Below are 21,743 nucleotides of genomic sequence, written 5' to 3' on the forward strand. Positions count from 1 at the left end.
TTAGATTGACCTGAATTTTAAGTATGAAACAGGAGCACACTGATCTGAACTTTACGATGCATCGAAGCTTTCAAACTATCCAACAGCAGAGCTTGCTGGCCAGCCAACAAGAAGCGTAAAATAAAATAATGAAAATGTTTTTATTACCCTAAAATAACTGTGTCGCTGCACAGTGACCCATTGTAGGAGTATGATTGGGTGAACGTTCTGTCTGTCACATCTCTACAGGCCAATCAGAGCAACAAAGCACGTGACGTAGCCCCTAGCAAGCTGCGTGTGCGCAGCTACTGAGGAATAACGCAAAACATGGTGACTATAGACATGTAAATACTCGACTTTTGTTGTTTTGAAAAGAAAACAACTCACTGCTGTTCTTTGTTCTTCTTTTAATGAAGAAATGTTGTCAAGTTTCTCATAAAACTGGCGCTTTAGCAGCATCCATGCAAATGTCTTCCTCCACAACTGCACCAGTTCTTGCTGCTGTTTGTGTACGTCACGACTCTGCTGCGTCTGAAAGTACTGGCCCTCGTCACTGATTGGTCCTGTCACTTTCTAACCGGGCCCAAACGGTTCAGATGGGAGCTTTGCAAGATGGATTCGCCAGTGAAAAACAAGGAAACAGGCGTATCCATCTGCTTTGAAAGGTTATACTGTTACAAGATCAGAAAAAATCTCTTGCCAATTGGCTCCACCCCACTTGAAACTATTTAAAATACCCTGCCATTTGATCACCTTTAATTTATACCTAACTGATTTTTTTCTATTAGAAACTTGACCTCAGTGAAAGAATAAAGACAAAGATGCGGTACTCAATCACTGATCATATCTGGAGCAAGGGACTGAAATATCCTCTAAATATCACCAACAGGGCCTTCAGAATGCTGTGAAGCATTATGTACACAGTATGACATTCACCAACATCAGCTGATACAACAATACAATGCTGTATTTGAGGCACTCTAAAAAAATGAAGAAAAAAAAAAGGAATAATTAAATGACAAAAAAAAAAACAACCAAAGTTGAAATTGACAAAAAAAAAAACTCAATTTCTTTGGAGATGTTTAAGTTGTAAATCTACAAGAAACCAAACTCAGAATTTCTGAGTTCAAAAGGATGGAAATTTATGAGAAACAAATGTAAAAAAAAATTGTACATTTTAACTTTATAAAATTGAGTGGTTGGATTGCCCCCGTTTCCAGAAATGTCTCTTCAGATGCTAATGATAATGTGATGATTCTGGGCTAAAATCACAAGCACTTCCCTATTGCTCAGTCCAAATAAAAAGAATGATTTGATTAGGCTCTTAATTGAAGGATTTAGGAAAGGAAAATGGCTTCACCTGGTATGGTTTTCTTCTAAGCAATAGGCTATTTTGGACTTTTAATTCATTATGATTTTTTTTATTTGGTTCTTTTAAATGTACAACTTTTTACACTCCAAAATTTAAAGGGTTTCTTATGTTATTACTGTGAATTTATGACTTTTTAAACTTGGAAGTTTGGAGGTTTTTTTTTCTCATAAATTTGTAACATTTTAGATTTGAAAATTTAAAGTTTCCAGTGTAAATTTCAGAAATCTTGATCTTGGTAGTAATTGGGTTTTTCTTATAAACATATGACCTTTAGGATCTGAAAGTTTCAAGATAGTTTGTCATAAATTGTTGACTTTTTAAATTTTTCCTCAAAATGAACAAATCCTCTTTTTAAATGTGGCCCTAATACTCCGTCATACAAAATAACTAGCCTAATATTTGGGAAATATTCTCAATGATTTTAACAACATTTTTCTGTGATTCTTATTCGCCCTTCTATATCTTATCCTTTCACTGAGGACACATTTTCAAAAGGATAAAAAGTATCAAAAATTAAGACAGTCAAATAAGGGATATTTTTAATCCTTTTAAATGGTTTAGCGCCCAGTCAGAAGAGAGGTTCTCTTACCCTGCATCAGTAACCAAGGAGAGTGAAGCTTGACAATAGTTTCTGTGTAGGAGGGTTCTCTGATTGGAGGGTCAACAGACCAAGCAGAAGGCCAGTAAAGGGCTAATAACCTTTTTTTTAATTGGTGTTGAATTCCATTTACAGTCATGCTGTGATTATCTAGAGCTATCTAGAGTGTTGATAGTTTAGCCAGAGAAGCTCAGGCTGATAAACATCAACAACAAAGCCATGTGAAGTGGAGATGATGAGCTTTTAAGTATGATGGAACAGCTGGCTAACCATTAGCTAAGTACACAGTATACACTTTAGAGCAGTGATTCTCTGCTGGTCAGCACCAGGACCCACCACCACTTCCTCAACAACAAGTTGCGACCAAAATTTCTTACATTTTTCAATCATTACTAAATGTTTTCAATGAGAGATGGGGACATATCCTTGAAAATAAAAGCAATCATACTTTTTGCCACACTTTTGTGACCTGACCCACCAGTTGAAAACCAAGGTTTTAGCGTACGCTGCCATGGTAGCGTGTAGTATGCAGTTTCAGACACAGCCCTAGTGTTATTTTGTTTTTAGTAGGTGATACAGTATTGAGTTGCATAAAGTACAAGGAAGTATCATGGGTATAGTGCGCTTTAGTGGCCCAGTCTAAGTTTTGATATGTTGTCACTAATATTGCTAAATTCAGGTTTTGCAATCAATGACTCATATTGAGTACTAGCCCACAGAAAAGTGTAACACCGCTTCACTGACCAAAGACAATAGAAGCTACTTTAAGAGTCTAAATAAAAGAAAACATTGAGGACAACAGGCTGAGAGACGAAAGAGCTTATCAGCAGCCCCTTAAACTCAACGCTATTTCCCAAAAAAATCTCTAAATACAGACGTAAACATACGATCAAAAATAATACAAATGAGAACAACAGATAAAGAGAACCAGTCACAATGACAATCAACTGAAACCGACCCAGAAATAAGACCCAAACAGCCTCTTTCTCTCCACCCTCTGAGCAACACAAAAGGATCAGTAGGCTCCCGGCCTCGGCTCCTTCTGCAGCAGCCGTGCAAACGTTTCCCCCTACAGGAGGCAGCTTCAGTAGCAGCAGTCCGACAAAGGCTCAGAGACTAACAAGTGTCTTATTAATGTAGTGTGCCAAGATATTAGTTATCTTCTTCCACAGTTTAGGGGCGTATCAAACTTGCAAGCATCTAAAATAAATACAACGTCAAAAAAAAGGATTCATAACAAATCCAGAGTTTTTTAGCTGTACGGTGTCGAAGCATCAAGGAGTGTTAGTAGCCAGGAATTTTTTTTCCTCGTTTTGTTTGAAAGGCTTTCATGGAATTGGAAGAACAGTATAAGACGATCACATCTGCATTCACCAAGCTATCTGGTGGCGTGGAAACTCTGCCCTTGTTCCCCTCACACCAGCTGCTCATACAGAGGAAGTAGTGCAGACTATTACAGATATCAACGAAGGATTAAGGGAAAATCCTCTACCCTTTGAGCTGAAAGGCATGCTGTACAACAGTACCTTAGTGAAACTCGAGCTTATAGGACACGTTCTCTTTTTCAAGTGCAATAATGTTAAAGAATTACAGACAATATGTCACTCCCCATACAAGACAAGGCAAATTCTTCATGTGTGCAGTAGTGTCTCTTCTCCTGGGTCCATGTGCAATATTCTGGGATGTGCCTCGAGGCAGACGAAGGTTGCGGCCCTTTCATTTTCAGAGTAGATCCCCTCTGTAGCTACACAACATGATACTTGGTGAGACCCCACAAAGAATCCTTAAAGGACAATCCATTAAATCCTTTAGTAGACAGTGTGCTTATGTTAGTGTAAAGTTCCACTGCAGAGGTTGAGATGCTTTGGAGAACTGTGGGATCAGCTCCTTGTTTGTTTCACATATTCAGTGCAGTCCTCAGGCTAAACTCAGGAGATCTGTTTGTGTCTTAGGCAGCGTCAGTTCCGCACTTCATGATCAATGAGGCTGTCTTCACCTGACTGGAAGTCCTCATTCAGGCCATTTTCCACATTGATTATTTCCTCATCCTGTGAGGACCCCTGGCCGTCGTCCTCGCCGCTGCCTGAGCTGGGTTCCTCTAAAGTCGGGTCCTGAAGCACCAGAGCGATGTAGGTTTGCTGTAGAGAAGGATACAAAATGAGAGGTTAGGCTGACAGCTAGTTTGTGTTATAGCAAAAGTTTCCTCACAACAAATCTGTATTTTTAAATGAGACACTGGTGTGTTTCTGCTTAAGTCCTGATGTGATTTGGATGGTCTTATTGTTTTTAAAACATGTGACTGCAGACTGCAACATGATTGGCTAAAACACAGGATTTAACTTCCCTAACAGAGAATTTATCCTTTTGAACCTTTATTTTAAAGGTGATGGATGAGAAGGCTTTTAAAGCTGAGCAGTGAGTGACACAGACAATGGCTGACAATCTGAGTGAGGGGTGCAACATAGAGGAGACTACAGTGGTATTTTAGAAAATAATGTAACAGTTACAGTGCTTAACAAATTTATTAGACCACCTGTCATATTTGTCTCAAAGACCATCCAGCATCATGAAGTGCTTTAATGCGGACTCTTTCATTTTCAGTAAGTTCTCCACGTTTTACCATTTTGAACAGGAATGAGGAATTTCAAACTGAATTCACCCAAATTTGAGCCAGCTCACTGGGCTTCTCTGAGAAGTCACAAATTAATCAAGCATAACATTCAACCACTAAAACTCATTTTTCTGTTTAGGAATGCAAGTAAATAACTCTAATTTTATATATTACTTAAGCAATAATAATGTGCTTTACTATTTTTTTTCAGCTTTTTTGTAAATCAGTACATTTGAAAATTCATGGATAACAATAATAGTTATATTTTAGCATTAAAAATATCATTTGGGTTAAAGAGCTTCTACATATTGGTATATTAACCATTGCAGAAACATAAAAAAGGATTTTGGTAATTACCAATGCTGTTAATTTAGGGCAGCTGTGGCATAAACCTTACTTTGGATAGGGTGATCTAATAAATTTGTTAAGCACTGAATATACAGTTAAAGCAGAGGATCTGAGCTTTCGGATGTTTTAATTTCATGTATCTATCTGATGAGAAATAGATATTAGCAAACAAAGATATTCTGTGCAGTTTCCCACAAAATTGTATGATTTTTGGAGTCTGTTTATACGATACTTAAGTTTTAGAAGGCATTTTTATGGCAACCTTATAGGCCTAAATGGGTTAAGAGGATTGTAACTGGTCTGCTTATTTTTCTCAAAGTACTATACTGCCAAAGATCATTTTGATATCTGTAAAAAGTCATGACATGTTTTGTTGGCAAAGTCTGACTAATGGCAGAAGTCTGCTAGCAATCAGATGAATGGATGAAAGAGTAATGGACGAATATGGTCTCAGTCTTCGCCCAGTTCAGACCAAAGATTTGTAATGAGACAAGTTGAAACTCGCAGCTGCTTGTGACATGCTGCTCTACCACATTCTAAATGCCTGTCACTTCGAATCTATGTCTACAAGAGGGACAGTGCTGCAAACAACTGTTTTTTTCATCTTTAATACATAACATCAGGCTGTGTGATTCCTGCTCATCATGAACTCTTTGTAATGAACCACTGAGCTATTTTACAAATGTGTCATCAAATATGGCGGTTCAGAAAAATAAAGTACAGAAAAAGCTATTCAGCCTTTGCCCAATAGTGTTTGGGAAGTTAACCCCATGTTTGTCCCATGTCAATCCCTTGTTTGATCTGGAGGCTTGAAAAGTTACAAAATAAACAAAGTGAATACACACCGCCGTGTTGCTGGAAGCAAAAGTGCACACTGCTTGTCCATTCTCAATGCCATCTATCTGGTTGTCAATCTGTGAGAAGAAAACAAACATTTCATACAAGTAGATGTATAAATGCTATAAAGTACTGCTGTTTAAAAATAACATGTATAGAATAAATTAGTTAGTTTTTACCTTGTAGTTATGAGCACTGAGATATTTAAAATGTCCAAAACAGACGTGAGAGAGGCAGATGATGATTGTGATGATCAAAACTACAAACGTGAACATGGATGTTGCAGCTGAGAACCCTAGTGAAAGAGAATGGATTAACCTTTTTGAGCAGGTTCTTGTTCTTTTTCATGCTTTATGTATTGTAAATAAAACTGAGCATGTGTTTAAACATTAACAGCCTGTAGGGGGAGTCCTTGTCTTACCCGAGCGAACAGTGGAGAAGAAAAGAAGCCAAAAGAGGCAGAGAATGGGAGCAGCCACCACTTGGTTTACAGCTCCAGAGTGGATCTTTTTGTCCAGTTTGGTTGGCAGATAAGCGTAGTACATGTTGTATCTATCAGCAAGGTGTTTCAGCAGCATGTACATCAGGCCTGCATGGAGAAAGCAGACAATACAATTACTGCAACTAATCCAATCAGATCAGCTGATAAGCTTCAGTATTAAGAACAGAACCAGTGAGTGCTCTGTGCGTTCATCCTGCAGTCATTCAAACAGACCTCTATCTTAATTTGAAACACCGGTAACTGAATTATAAAAAGGCAGGACTCACCAAAAGGAACAATGATCGGACAGGTGATGCTGTAGGTCATAACCACGGTGAAGACACACATCATCCAGGCGTAAGCTGCCCCAAACTGGAACTCATAAGCTTGGTGCTATGAAGAAAAAATGACAAAGCGCAAAAACTAAAACACCTGGAAAGACTGTCTTACATCTGTCTGACTTAATTACAACCAAGATGTAGACTCAAAGTTACATGGAGTGAAACAAAAATAGAAGTCATAGCTTCTTTGAAGAGCTGAAGAAATGCTATCCATGTCCCTGCATGCTGTCTGATGAATATTAACTCTGTCTTGCAACATCATGCAACATTTATGTCAAATATGGGTGCATCAGAGTGATATATCACTAAAACCCCCTTGTCATTGCCATCATCTTGCAAACTGCACGTGTCATATGACAACATAATGATGTATCTTACTCAGGCTGGTTGGGTTTGGAATAACAAGACTGCAGGCCAACAGGGAACTTGGGAAGGAGGACCAGCTTGTCTTAGCATGGTATAGGACAACTGGGCCTCGTGTGAGTGCACTCTTTAACCTCAGCTTTAATTCAGACATAACATTACATCCAGGAGTATGCCTAGCTGGTGCACTTGACCCCTGGAATACCCAATCTCTCCATTCCATGATGCTGACAAAAAAAAGTACTGGTAGAAAGTCACATTTTCTTTGTATTTTATTGAAGTCTTGGTGTTCTTAATTTTACTTTTTTAGATAGTTAATTTATGCTTAACTAAAACTTTCAGTTCAACAGTAGTTCTTAAAATACATACATTTGGCATGACTAGTCTTGAAGACATCAGTATTTGAATCACATGAAGCTGATGAACATAATTAAAGGGTAATGTCATAACTTTGCATTATCTTTGAAGTTTATTAAATTAAAATCCTAGTTTTATGATTTCTAGTTAGTTCATTAACTTGTTTAGTCATAAAAGAGTAATATACTCAGATTCAGAGTACAACCCCATTCCCTAAAAAATGGGACAATTTGTAAACTGAAAAAAGTACGTGATAAATAATAAAATCCCAAATTTGACTGAACATTGATCAAAGATAAAATATCATCAACATATTGACTTTTTGGGGACTTGATATGGCAAGTTTGATTTGATTCAGTTTAGAAAACAATTTCAGGCAGTGACCAGAAGCTCATTAAAATAAAATGAAGTAAAATGAAAAATGTCCCTGTGGTCTTGCAGGTCAAAATTGGACTTTCAATTTATAAACAACTGTTATTCTGTTCTCTGGGCTAAAAAGGAAAGGCAATACCAATTCCATTAATGCTGCACATACAGTGTATTCAGAAGTGTTACGACCCCCTTCACTTTTTCAACTTTGTTCTGTTGCAGTCTGATGCTACAATCATTCATTTTTGTCTCTCATTAATCTACACTCAATATCCGATCATGACAAAGTGAAAACAGATTTTTAGACATTTTTGCAGATTTACTAAAAAGAAAAAATTAAATATCACATTGACATAATTTTTCAGACCCTTTACTCAGTATTTAGTTAACGCACCTTTGGCAGCAACTACAGCCTAAAGTCTTTCTAAATATGACACAAAAAGATTTGCACATCTGGTCTGGGGGATTTTCTGCCCTTCTTCATTGCAAATCCTCTCAAGCTGAGTCAGATTGGATGGGGACCATCAGTCGACAGCCTTTTTCAGGTCTCTCCGGAGATGTCTGATAGGGTTCAAGTCAGGGCTCTGGCTGGGCCCATCTTGGACAGTCACAGAGTTGTTCCTAAGCCACTTCTGTGTTGTATTAGCTGTGTGCTTAGGGTCATTATCATGTTGGAAGGAGAACCTTTGGCCCAAACTAAGGTCCTGAGTGCTATGGAACAGGTTTTCATTGAGGACATCTCTGTACTTTGTGTCATTTAGCTTTACATTAGACCTCCAGTCCCTACTGCTGAAAAACACCCCCACAGCATGATGCTGCCACCACCATGCTTCACTGTTGAGATGGTACTTGGCAGGTGATCTGAAGTGCCTGGTTTCCTCCAGACACTAGAATTGAGGCCAAACAGGTCAATCTTGCTTTCATCAGACCAGGGAATCTTGTTTCTTACAGTCTGAGAGTCCTTCAAGTGCTTTTATGCAAAATCTAAGAGAGCTTTCATGTGTTTTGCAGTTAGGAGAGGCTTCAGTCTAGCCACTCTTGATTGCTCAGTTTGACCAGGCGTCCAGCTCTTGGAAGAGTCCTGGTTGTGCTAAACTTCTTCTGTTTTAAGAATTCTGGAGGCCATTGTGCTCCTGGGAACCTTTGGTGCAGAAGAACTTTTAGTAGCCTTCCCCAGATCTGTGTATTGCAGCAATCCTGTCTCTGAGCTTTGCAGGCAGTTCCTTTGACCTCATGGCTTGTTTTTTACTCTGAAATGCACTGTCAGCTGTGAGGCTTTCTATAAAGGTGTGTGCCTTTCCAAATCATGTCTTACCAGTTTAATTTATCACAGATGGACTCCAATCAAGGTGATACTTCAGTTTTATATTTTACATACATTTTCAAAAATTTCTAAAATTCTGTTTTCAATTTGTTATGATGGGGTACTAAGTGTAGATTAATGAGAGGCAAAAGTGACTTTAAATGACTGTAGCATCAGGCTGCAGCATAAAATTGAAAAAAAGTAAAGGGGGCCTGAATACTTTCTGAATGCACCTATAGATACTGTATACAGGCTCTGGAGAAACATACACTGCCAGACAATGTTTTTTTTTCCAAGGAAGACAAAAAAGTCAAACCCTAGACTTCACATATTACAACAGGATAGCTCTGTTGTAAAAAGAGCCCCGTGATAAACTGGCCATCCTTGTGTCACAATTTGCCAGAGGAGACCTTGAACTGTTGAATAGCTGGACAACTATTTGACATGTTGTCTTTTCACTGTGATCAATCAAATATAGAGTTTCAGTGTTAACAAATAATCCCATTCTGTTTTTTTATTCTCTTCACAACATCCCAGCCTTTTAGGGAATTAAGTTCTGCTTGGTTTAGCTGCTAATAAACTAATCTACAACATAGATCATGCACTCAATGGTTTGAACACAGTAAGGATTGGACACTAACCCTCTTAACGTTCCTCCTTTCTGCTGCAGAGCGAGCCAAGCAGAGCCGGATCATGTACATAAGTAGACCAGGTATCCTCAGCAGGTCCATGGCATTACCAATAAATGCAGACGCAATGACATAGTTGACAAAGAAGGCCCCATTGTCAGGAAGAAACACACACCTTAAGAGTAGGACAGAAGCACAAATTACATTATGGAATATTAATACAGAGACTGAAGAAACCTGAATATACAAAATAAAGAAGATGAGTTTTTCACCAAGACTAAAGGGAACAGCCTTTGCTAGGAAGTGTTTAGAAACAGACCTCTTGTTTCACAGAGGACTGCAGCGAAGACCACTGATAACTTCTAACTACCTTCAGTTATTTCATATTACTGTTTTGCTCACTCATGTTGTATGTTTTTATTTAGAAATTTAAAAACTAAAGAAATAAGTGATATATATATATGTAATAAATAAGAATGTATTAGACCTACAAAAGTAAGTCTACTTACTCAAATCTCACTTTAGCATCTGCCAAGAACCTTTTGTCAAAAAGCCAGCGAAAGAAAACATCCAAACTGTAAAGACACAAGAACAGAGTGGGTTCAGCTCAAATATTTACTGAAAAACTGGCAAAAGTAAATTTACAGTAATCTTGCTGCAGGGCAAACATAAATCCTATACCTGCTGAGTCCAAGAGATGGCAGTAGCAGGACCATAAAGATCAGAAAAGTGTAGCATTTATGCATCGTGGTCCTGTTCTCTCCTGACCTGCAAAACCAAAGGAAAAATTAACACATTTATTAAAAAGGAAAGACTTCACTCACAGAGCCATAATAGTTCATTCTTAAGTATAAAAAGTGTAAATCATACCGGGTCCAGTGTGCTTCGAAGAATGCAGAGTAGTAAACAATGGTAGGAAGTAAGGCAGAGAACGACCACAGGAGGAGGGTGGGGAAGAACTGGGTGATGATTGGATTCTGAAGGGAAGACAAGAGAGACATGGTCATGTAGCATAAAAACACTGACATATTTTTGTCTTTAAGTGTTTAGGCTTGCAAAGGTGTGAACTTTGAATACCCGTTGCCTGATTCACAGTAGGATTGTGTGCCTGATAAATTTACACAAATAAGAAAAATAAAAGTTGAATTTTCCTAATTGAGCTGCAGAATGGATACACAGCATTTCTGTGCTCTGTTGCTGTTTGCATGCATTTAAATAAGTAATTTGGTGGTCCCTTCCTTTGCAATTTGGCCTCACTGGAAAAGCGTCCACTGCTAAAACCTACGTGAAGTTAATGTGGAATCACTGTGAGTTCAGATTTTGTGGTGACAGCACTTCAGAATTTATAACAGATGTTCTGTGCATACTTCCCAGTAAAACAGAAAGACAGTTACGCCTCTGGATGACTTAGAATATTTTTTCAATGCAGTCTGTAAATATGACAGCAGCCCAGAGCTGAAACAGTTTGCATTGTTAGCACAAGCAGTGAGTGCTGAAACAGATGATGTTGAGGACAATGAGGACAATGTCCCATGAAGAATTTAAATGTTACAGAGCTCACCAGTTGAGTTCTGGTGGGAAGTAAAAACCCCATTTGTTTTCCTCATAGGGGTTTTGATTATAGCCATAATAACATAACCATCAAAGGCAGACCTGCAACAAGCTCTCTGAGTGTAAAACGATGCTGTATAGTCCTGTAATAGATACACATTTGTATGATAGATATCTTGACTTGTTTCAAAATATTTGTGACAAAAATTTGATTGGGGAAATTGACTTCTAAAACAAGAGCTACCATGAAGTAGGCGATGACAAAAACTGTCCCCACAAACATCATCTACCTCCAAATCAGCGTATAGAAAAATTCTATTGCTTTTGCTGGGTGTCAACCTGTAGAGTTAGTCTATATGCCATTTTTCTACCACAAAATTAAAAAGATGTGGTCCAAAATTGATCAGAAACATGGCTTAATACCCGTGTACACAGATGTGTAGCCAATAAACTTGAGGTTTAGTCAGTCTTTAATAAGAACAGGGGTTAAATAAGTCCAGGTTTATCAGTGACTTGATACTTGAGCAAGATGTGAAAAGGCGTCAGGAGAATGAGGATGTGAGAATTGTTTCTTTCTGTAAGTTGTCCTTTTTTGCTACTTTCAGGGTGAAAGATTTGGTTTAAATAGTGAAACTCAAACATTTTTCAGTTTGACCTGACAAAAGACTTGAAAATATTTCCCCTCCCATGTCCTTGTCTTAATGTTGACAATAACTGCTCAGTAAGCATGAAAGTTCAGCTCTGGGCAGGGCAAAAGAGATTATAGCTTCTCTCAATACAAAACAAGCACACACTGCAATGAGAAGGACAACTTGTTAGATATTTGTGCCTGATAATCATGAGTGCTTTATGTTTTGTGAATCAGATATTAAACAGAGCAGAGATGATGAACAATTTTGGTGCCATTAGCAGCTACAATCTGTTTTGAGTGAACCAGACCCTCAGTTAGACAAATTCATTATAAAAAAGTTCTGCTGAAATTGAACAGAAAAGCAGATTTTGAATGTTCCACACTTACATTCAGGTACTCCACTGGTTTGGTTACATTAAATTTGTCCATCGTGGAGATGATAATGGCAGGGGTGGTGAGGAAGAAGAGGAGGATGAAGAGGACGATATTAATGATCAAGCAACGCAGCCACCAGGAGGCCCCTCCCACTGACAGATGCTCCCTGTGGGATAAAGGTCACATAGCGGTTAGACAGACGCTGGGTGATGACCCTCGGTTATGGACACAGCTGGTCAGTAAAATGATACAGCATCTCCAAAATCACTTCCCTCTGGGTGGACTGAGAAGTTTTACAGAGCCAAAACAGAACCACCCTTTAATCTTGAGAAGCTATGTTATGAATATAATAAATGAAACATGTGAACAGTTTGTAGACTGAAACTGTAACATGAATGTGGTCTTACCAGTAGACATTTTGTGGATCAGGGGCGTAGCCGACGGTCCAGTTGTGTGTATGGAGCTTGGCACTGAACTGAGAGCTCTTTGGCTCTCGACGACACTGACAGCCCTGACACTTACAGGCATTGAAGTCTTTCAAGATTCTGAAAGAAGATTTGCACCCAAAGACCAGATATCAGACTCAAACAGAGCTTCCGAAATAGTTCAAACTTGAAACATACAGTACTGTGCAGAAGTTTTAGGCATGTTTGGGCCGAAATTTGAAGCTGAAGTAAGGTGTCTAATGGCAAGTACGCCCACCTGAGGGCCCCATCAGGTGGGGAGGAGGTCATGCTTTGGATGTCTTTGTACATTACCAAGGGCATGGGAAAATAGTCTGATGAAAACAAAACAAAAACCACAGCTTTAGGGTGGAGTTATGGGTAGATGTGGCAGTTGAACATAGCCTAGGGTAGGGCAGGTAGGAGGGTTGCCACAACCCCCTGGTTGTCATGTGTATGATTCAAGCACCTGAAAACTGTTGGTGGTTGCTGGGCTTATTACCAGGGGTGCAAAGGCCAGACAAAAGAAATGCTGTTAAAATCGACCTTGGCTGCTGAGTGACACACGTACTTCAAATTTGTCGACACTGACTCTGGCCGTCCTCCCTCCTCTCTTCAGCACGGGGTTGTGGAACATCAGGACTTGTGAAGAACTGTTAGCACTCTACATGGCTAAAACTTCGGCACAGTACTGTATTTTAAGGATTTACATTAAAAAAATATAAGTCCTTACATTGCAGTCATGGACTCATTCTGGAAGGTGACAAAAGCCATTCCTAAGGGCTTTCTGTTGACTTTTTCTCTCTCTTTCCTGTACTCATCTTTGAGTTGCGCCTCCAGCTTGGTGTAGTAGCTCACCGCCTCCTCCTATGAAGAAAATGCAAACCTAAGCTTTAAATGTTTATTTTGATTTTAATATCAATCTAATTCCCCATATTTTAACTGTAAGTTGAAGGAAAATCACTAATTACTAAGGCTGTTAACATGTTAACACTTATTAGTCTGGAGGCCTTGCCCAAAGAAAAATATTAATGAAAAATAATCACATGACCAAGTCTGACCACATATTCCTCCTGTAGTCCTCCAGCATGGATGTTTATGTGCCTGGGGATGAAGAAGTGAAGGGTGGGGCAGTGTGCAGTCAGCAGTGATAAGTGAGGAGACGGATGTTTGTTCCTGCTGTACTGCATTTATGTGATTCTGAGACAACCATTTCAGCAATTGGCCATCACCCTGATATGACAGAGCACTATGGTCTCAGAGTGCAGCTGCCTGGGGTTAAATTTGTGTTGCTTTTGGTCACAAAGAGCTCTGTTAGGACACTTTAAATAACCCGTAGTCTGTAGTGGCTGGTAGGCTGGGCATATTGGGCGTATCACCCCACAATGAACAAAAAACTGCTTCTGGCTAGTGGTTAATTTCCAATAAAAGCATAGTTGGCAAGCTAAAAAACAGACTGAATGATGGTAACATAATCAGTGCTTTAATACTGTTGTAGCTTTAAGGGGGGGGGGATAATTCAATGTGAGTTATTTGGTTACTAAGCATTATATTTAGCCCAGCCCAAAAAGAACCTAGCGCTGAAAGTGATGGATAACTCTAAAGGTTTATGGCCAAAATTCAGTCACACATACCATATATGGACAAAAGTATTTGGCCACACCTGTTGGTGTAGCAGATGCTGGATGAATGTTACCTGACTGCATTGCACCAACCGTGGAATTTGATGAGGAGTGATAATGCTATGGGGCTGTTTATCAGGGTTTGGACTTGACCCCTTATCTCCAGTGAAGGCCAATCTTAACGCTTCAGCATACCAAGACATTTTTGACGATACTATGCTTCTAACTTTATGGCAACAGTTTGGGGAAGGCTCTTTTCTATTCCAACATGACTGTGCACAAAGCAAGGACTATCAAGACATGGTTTGAGGAGTTTGGCGTGGAAGAACTTGATTGGACAGCACAAAGCCCTGACTGCAATCTCACTGAGCACTTTTGGGATGAACTGGAAGGGAGATTGTGAGTCAGGCATCTTGTCCAACATCACTGCCTGACTTTATAAATGCTCTACATAATGAATGGGCACATATTCCCACAGAAACACTCCATTGACGGTCTGTAGAATATGAAATAGAGCATTCACGAGACCTTGGAAAAAATCTCTATTCAAAGATAACCAGTGTGCATCAGTTTGTTATTAAGGTGGTTATGTTTCAATTTGTCATCATCAAAATGAAATGAATGTATATCATATCTTTACTAATTGTTTTTCTCATTCAGCCAATTAGCATGCATCACATGATCTTGGATCTATACACACACACCAACATCTGGCATTGTTAATCTAAAAGCATGTTAACAGTATAAAATTGAATGCAACCTCATACTGCAGACATAAATAAAACAGTACAGAGAATGCTGTAAATAGGAGAAAGACACATAATGTAATACCTGAAATTAAGTTAAGATGTGGCTTACCACTGATTTAATAACAGAATTGGTTTGGGTACTTAATTTGGGAGCTGAAAATAAAATTTTATGCTGCTAAGACATTTTTTCACATGCCCTGATTCACTGTATACTCAGATTGATTCTTTATCTTTCCTTTACAGTGTATGTCCAGTATCAGCTTGTAAACATGTTTCTGGAGTGTGTTGCTTTGAGATAAAGCTGCGATAAGACCGGTCTGACCTGCTCACAGCCTTTGATGATGCAACAGCAAAGGTGTCCACAGGGTTTCGGATTAATCATGGTGGTAATGTGCTCTTTGGCCTGCAGATCAAGGAAGAACTTCTTGCTCCGCTCTGTCTTCTTCCTGTGGGGAAACATCAGCTGGGTCAGACTATTTACAGACTGTTTCACTCACATTTAAACACATACACACAAAAACAGATACACTTAAGTTTGAAAATACTCTTACTTTTCAGAGTTGAGATACATCAGCCTGGCCACATTGTAACAGATTCGAGCTTCAAGGACAACGCAGTTTTCATACGCATGCCTGTGAAAAAGTACAGAGAGAAACTGAGTACGTTTACATGACCAGTTTAGTTACAGCCTGATTAGGATATTAACTGGACTACTGTCTTGTCCCAGTACACAAGCACAAGTGGGAATCCATTAATTGACAGAAGAATACGTGGTGATAATGCCCCATTCAGCTGCTATTAAGGACCATCTTCCTGTTGACCTTGCTAGCAAACTGGCAAGATGCAAACTCATATATCAAACAAGGAAAATATGTCTGACAGCTCTGTACATCTTATACTCTACGCTTTACTTTTGGTACAAATACATTGCAAACTTTCACTCTAGCTTACAGTGATATCCAAAGGCAGACAACAATGCGACTTTTGATACTCATTTACAATATGCTGGTCAGCTTCTACTTCCAAGCCTGCTGCAAATTTGTGAAGCATGCACAGAATGCTGAGTCCAGATTGAGTCTGATTAAGGCATATAAATACAAGACTAAATCACAGCTGAGAGGCAGAAGAGCTACAGATGTATTGTATTTAGACAGATTTATCCACAGTGTGGAAATATCATGGATTTTGAATGTCTGACGAAGAAGGAATTACATGGTAGTCTAATTAGTCATCTTGATGAAAACTAAACTTAGTTTTTGTCAGTGTTAGTCTTCAAAGATCTATTTTTGGCTAGTCTCAGTCTAGTTTTCGTCATGGAAAAAAAGGCTGTTGACAAATATTTTAGTCATAGTTTTAGTCGACAAAATTAACACTGCTGTGATGTAGAGATACAGTATGCAGTGTGTTTAGCAAAGTGGGTTTAGCCCTTTTAGACCTCAGGGCACCAAAAAATACACCCACATTGTGTCTGAAAACAGCCTCCCAACACCTGAGGGTTTTCTGAAAAACTGCATAGAACTTTTGGTTTGCTTAAATAATTTCTCTGCCTCTGTAGCAGATAAAGACATGAAACAAAAAAATAATGTGAAAGCTTAAACCCTTGGCTTTGACAGCAAATTACTGCTTTTGGCCATAAGGTCAGGTTGTCAGTTGTTATTTGTATCACTGCTCAAACTGAAGTTAAATTTTTCCATCCATTAACTTCCCATGAGGAGGTTAGACAGGCTAAAATCAAGACATTTGTTTTATTTGATAAACCATCTTCATGTGTACTTCAGAAAATCCCATTGCGGTTCTTCTGTAATGTGTCGTAAAAATGGCAAAACCATCCAAATCTTAATCCACGCACAGACATTGCATTCCGTCTTAAAATTTAAAGCAAGCCAGCCGCTTATCCAATCTTATGGGTAAATACTTGCAAACGCTACACCTGATCTAAATCAGTTAAGGTACATAACATGTAGAGGGTTGTAAAATTTTCAAGATACCATGTGATTTCAAAATACATCCTCTTTTTTCCACATAAACAATTGTACTAGAAAGTGCTGAAGCTTGAAAAAAAATCACCTAAATTTCATGAGACAGATGCTCAGGAGAAGAATGACTCCAGGAAAAATTGAAGGCATAACCTTTTATCAGGCTCCTAATAGAGACATCATCCATCTGAGGATCTTTATGCAAGTTACTTTTCTTTCATGTTTTCCCAAAAAAAGCTAATTCTTTGGATATTTGTGGGGATGTATTACAGCATTCAATCATTTCTAGGAATGTGGGGGATTAGGGCTGTCATGATACCAAATGTTAAACGTTGATAGTCACAATGTTTTGAGATATTTCTAAAGCATAAATATCAAACGTGTTGAATCTTCTTCGAACCAAGGATTTGCAGCTTATTGTGGGTTCGGTTTCCATTTGAAGCAATTTCTAGAATATACTTTACCTTTGGGCATTTTACAAAACTTTGACAATTCTTATATAAAACAAATAAGCTATCATGTTTAAGAAAATAATCAAAAAATAAAAAGATTAGGATATAATCTTATGTTGAAGCCCTTAGTCTATTCTGAGAATGTGGGGATCAGGGCTGTAAGAATACTAACTTAAGTTAACAAGTTAATACAATCAAAATATACTGATTTCTGTTTCAATGCCATGGCATCAGAATCATGAGAGCCAACTATCCAATATTGGGTCATTTCTTTTTTCAAAAATCACTAGGCAACTCCAGCACACAGTCTGAATTTCACAGATACTTAGGTTGGCTGCCGATGTTTATGTGTAATAAAGACAGTAAAGTCTTTGTCTCTTGTGACAGCTTTTGTAAAAATACTAAGAGTGAAGTTTCAGTACTTTTGATGCCATCAACTTTTAGAATAACAACTAGCATTGATTTAGAATACACATTATCTAACATTTCTATACCTTTTTGATATAGGATGCAGAAAACTGAAGGCTGAAATTTGTCTGAATATAGAAAAATCCTATGTTGTACTAACCTGACACGCCAGATGGACTTGTTTCTCACATCCATCTTGGAAAGCTTCAATAGGAAATTTTTGAGAAAAGGCAGAGGCTTTGAAAAATCCTCGGAGTATGATTGGGTGAACGTTCTGTCTGTCACATCTCTACAGTCCAATCAGAGCAACAAAACACACAAGGTAGCCGCTATCAAGCTGCGCGTGCACAGCTATTGAGGAATAACGCAAATCACTGTGACAAAAAACATGTAAGTACTTGACTTTTGCCGTTTTTGAAAAGAAAACAACTCACTGCTGTTTTTTGTTCTTCTTTTAATTAAGAAATGTCGTCAAGTTCTGATAAAACTGGCGCTTTAGCAGCATCCACACTAATCTCTTCCTCCATAACTGCACCAGCTTTTGCTGCTGTCTCTTTACGTCATGACTCTGCCGCGCCTGAAAGTACTGCCTCTTGTCGCTGATCGGTCCTGTCACTTTCTAACCTGGCCCAAACGGTTCAGAGGGTCTCAAGATGGATTCGCCAGTGAGAAACAAGGAAATGGGCATATCCATCTGCTTTGCAAGGTTAATGATGTACAATTACCAGCAATAATTGTGCATTTGGGTGCACATTGTTTGAAATATTCTCTTTAGTAATGCAGTTGTGAATTATCATGTCATCAAAAAGTACCACCTACTCCATAAGATAAATGCACAGGGAAGGACTGTATTCATATAAAATTGCTTGCAAATTCCAACACATAATGTAGATCAGTTATCAGCAGGTGGATCGGGACCCAAAAGCAGGTAGTGGAGCCATTTCAGTCAGTCATGAATACATGCCAGGCAAAATAAGTAATAAAAAGTTTAAGGAGCACTTTAAATGTGTTTGATTGTTCTGTCTGTTATATCAGATCAATAAATCTGATTAGTTGAGAGAGATCAGAAATTTTGGTTGCTGTTTCTCATTTAGGAGTTGGTAGTAGGTCCTGAAGCTAGACTAGTTGAGAGCTGTTGCCAATGAAAATGCCAAAATATGTTCTGCTAATGAAACATTGCCAATCATTATGATAACATTTCTAAGTCAAAAACAACAGCAAAATATGCTTATACAACCTTCACACTGGAGGTTTTCTGGTGCTTGGACACAGACTCTATTTTAACCATGCAGGAGCAGAAATAAGATTTTGGTTAGTCCCATTTGCCAGAGTGGGAGCTAAGCCAAACACCCACTCCTCAGTCTTTGACAATCTTGACACATGACTTACATAATCATGCTCATCTGGCTTCTATTATGGACAATTACACATATAGACAGGTCATTGTCCAACTCAGGACATATGCAGAGCTGCTTTTAACTGGAAAGGGTATGGCTCTCACGCACTTAATGCAGTTTCTGCACAGTTAGCTTTCATTCAGACAAGACAGATTTAAGTTTTAGCTTACTCAAAGTGCTGCTTTATCTCACTCTCCTCTGCATATTTGGAGATCCCATTGACGAATAAAGTGCGTTTCACCTGCACAAAAACAGAAGAGTCAATCAAGAAGCAACCAATTTAGATATGTGTGTATAAACTGAATGACACAGTCATCTGTGCCATATTAAATTATGTTACCCACCAGGTCATCCTCCTTGTAGTGCATCTTGGAAGTGTGCCGTCGCATGCTGTACACTGTCAGTAACAGGTAGAGGAATGCAAAGGTGGTGTGCAGCCACAGAAGTGCATTACTGGGGAAATAATGGGTAAAAGGCATTTAGTGACCAATTCCGGAGGTCACATAAGAAAATAATCTGTGAGGATTCCACAAATCATTTTTTATGTAAAAAGACATAACACATAAAGTTTGCATTTATATAAAAACTTTAGTCACAAAAAGGAAATATGAAAAAAGTGATTTTTTTCATTTTAATTTCATATATGTATCAGAACAGGGAAGACTTGGGATTTAAGTGACTTTGAACATGGTATGGTTGTTGGTGCCAGATGGACAGGTCAGAGTATTTCAGAAACTACTGATTTTTAGGGATTTTCACACACAACCATCTCTACGGAGAATGATCTGAAAAAGGGAAAATTTCCAGTGAGCTGCAGTTGTGTGAACAACTAATGTCAGAGGTTAGAGGAGAATGGGCAGACTGGTTCAAGATGATAAAAAGACAAGAGAAACTCAAATAACCACTCCTTACAACCAATCCAGACCTAACAACCTAACATTATACAAAGTTATTTTACTTTGTAAAATGTCTTAAAATGAATTTGGTTAACAATTGATACTATAGTAATAAAGATTAGTAGATTAACAATATAAGCAGTGGTTTTTCATTTCAGTTTATTTATTCCAGGTAATATAAAAGTACTCCAATGTGTTAATTTTCTCAGTACTTTGTTTTACTTTCAAAAGACAGTAAACTTGTAAAGTAGTGCATAACTTTGACAGTAGTGCTATTATGAAGGCGCACGGTTAAACTGTTAAATTTGTTCATCAAATCAGCTGGCACAAGATGTACAAGTTAGAGTAGTTACCTATATTTTTTTCATAAACACATAGGCTTGAAATCCCGGCCAATAACACTCTTATAAACTGTAGTGAACCTCCCACAACTAGGAGCCGCTGTAGCTTCAGTGAATGGCCACTGCCTTCCTCTCTGAGCTTTCCCCCGGCACTTCACCGGATGTAAATATGAGAAGCTTAGCAGTTAGTGTGTAGTAGGAACAGTGCAGTATGACCGTTTTTAAGTAATAAATTGAAATAAAGTGGTATGTAGGCTGTCTAGGGTCAAACTCACGTATAACTACTCAACCAAAGTGAAAAGCCCACATATGGAAGCACGATATTAATCTGCCAAGAGAAACGAAGGCTGGCAGAGCTAGCTGCTAATGTTAGTGGGTGGGATGTTAGCCTCATATACTCTGTACAGCATGGCTAACAAAGTGATCCTTTGATGAATTAAACAGTTTTCTAAGTATTTTCTTCTCTTTAACATAGTCGGTTACACGCAATTTAAATGAGTGTTTAGCCGAATGGGAAAATAGACGCATAGGAACATCCTTCAGTGCTGTTATTCAACACTGTAAATGATAGTGAAATTAGGGTAAAATCAGTATACATTTCAAACATAGCATGTTAAGTGTATTGTGAGGAATTAAGAAAGATGAATTACTCACTCTGCATCCAGATTTGCTATAGTTGTACGCCCAAAACTGTAGGCATTGTTTTCTGAAGAAGAACAAGAAAGAGACTTCAAACTGTGGCTAACTTTGAGTCCTGCAAATGTTGAAGCATTTTTATATAAATGTTACACAATTTTGTTCATGTTTTAAAGAGCTCCATACTAGTGCAGGCTGCAAAGATCTGTATACATGTGTTCATTTGAAGGTAGTTGTAGTAAAAGAAAATATGAATATTAAAAATAAACAGTTCTTCTTTTACAATCAAAAGATACTAAGACAGTAGTTTCTGATATACTGACCAAGTAGGTTCCCCGAGAAGTTAACAGGCAAAATGATGCCCACAGAAAGCACGCCGACCACAACCAGCAGGCCAATGATGTGTCGCTGAAAGGACAAGTAGTGTACTGCATCCTCCCCACACTTCTCCCTTATCTCTTCATCCCTACAGGAATTTACAGCAACAAAGATGAAAAATTCAGTGATTCAAAAAAATACTAACATTCTAATCAATGTTTAAACAATTTGGAAAAGAAAATATTTTCATTATAGTCTGAGAATAAGTTGACTCACTTGATGCGAAAGATGGCAGTTAGCCAGGAGCAGAAGCCCTGAAAAAGAAGAGCAAGTGTCTTAATAGCCACAACAGGCAGCATA

General features: G+C 38.4%; 1 protein-coding gene across 2 annotated transcripts in view; it reads right to left on the reverse strand.

Annotated features, from left to right (window-relative positions):
* Positions 1 to 318: 318 nt before the first annotated feature.
* LOC121510877 (CSC1-like protein 2) overlaps positions 319 to 21,743 on the reverse strand; it is a 45,217-nt gene continuing 23,792 nt past the window's right edge. For both annotated transcript variants that reach the window (XM_041789199.1, XM_041789198.1), the window contains exons 6-24: positions 21,660 to 21,697; positions 21,389 to 21,531; positions 21,084 to 21,135; positions 19,537 to 19,645; positions 19,363 to 19,433; positions 15,511 to 15,591; positions 15,282 to 15,405; positions 13,322 to 13,455; positions 12,553 to 12,690; positions 12,158 to 12,311; positions 10,459 to 10,565; positions 10,270 to 10,356; positions 10,098 to 10,163; positions 9,601 to 9,763; positions 6,514 to 6,619; positions 6,167 to 6,334; positions 5,925 to 6,040; positions 5,754 to 5,822; positions 319 to 4,087 (exon numbers count right to left, since the gene is read on the reverse strand). In XM_041789199.1, the coding sequence (XP_041645133.1) occupies positions 3,908 to 4,087; positions 5,754 to 5,822; positions 5,925 to 6,040; positions 6,167 to 6,334; positions 6,514 to 6,619; positions 9,601 to 9,763; positions 10,098 to 10,163; positions 10,270 to 10,356; positions 10,459 to 10,565; positions 12,158 to 12,311; positions 12,553 to 12,690; positions 13,322 to 13,455; positions 15,282 to 15,405; positions 15,511 to 15,591; positions 19,363 to 19,433; positions 19,537 to 19,645; positions 21,084 to 21,135; positions 21,389 to 21,531; positions 21,660 to 21,697 (2,106 nt within the window). In that variant the 3' untranslated portion in view covers positions 319 to 3,907. The remainder of the gene's footprint in view (positions 4,088 to 5,753; positions 5,823 to 5,924; positions 6,041 to 6,166; positions 6,335 to 6,513; positions 6,620 to 9,600; positions 9,764 to 10,097; positions 10,164 to 10,269; positions 10,357 to 10,458; positions 10,566 to 12,157; positions 12,312 to 12,552; positions 12,691 to 13,321; positions 13,456 to 15,281; positions 15,406 to 15,510; positions 15,592 to 19,362; positions 19,434 to 19,536; positions 19,646 to 21,083; positions 21,136 to 21,388; positions 21,532 to 21,659; positions 21,698 to 21,743) is intronic.

Source organism: Cheilinus undulatus, linkage group 6, assembly GCF_018320785.1.
Source record: "Cheilinus undulatus linkage group 6, ASM1832078v1, whole genome shotgun sequence".
NCBI classification, from domain to species: Eukaryota; Metazoa; Chordata; class Actinopteri; order Labriformes; family Labridae; genus Cheilinus; species Cheilinus undulatus.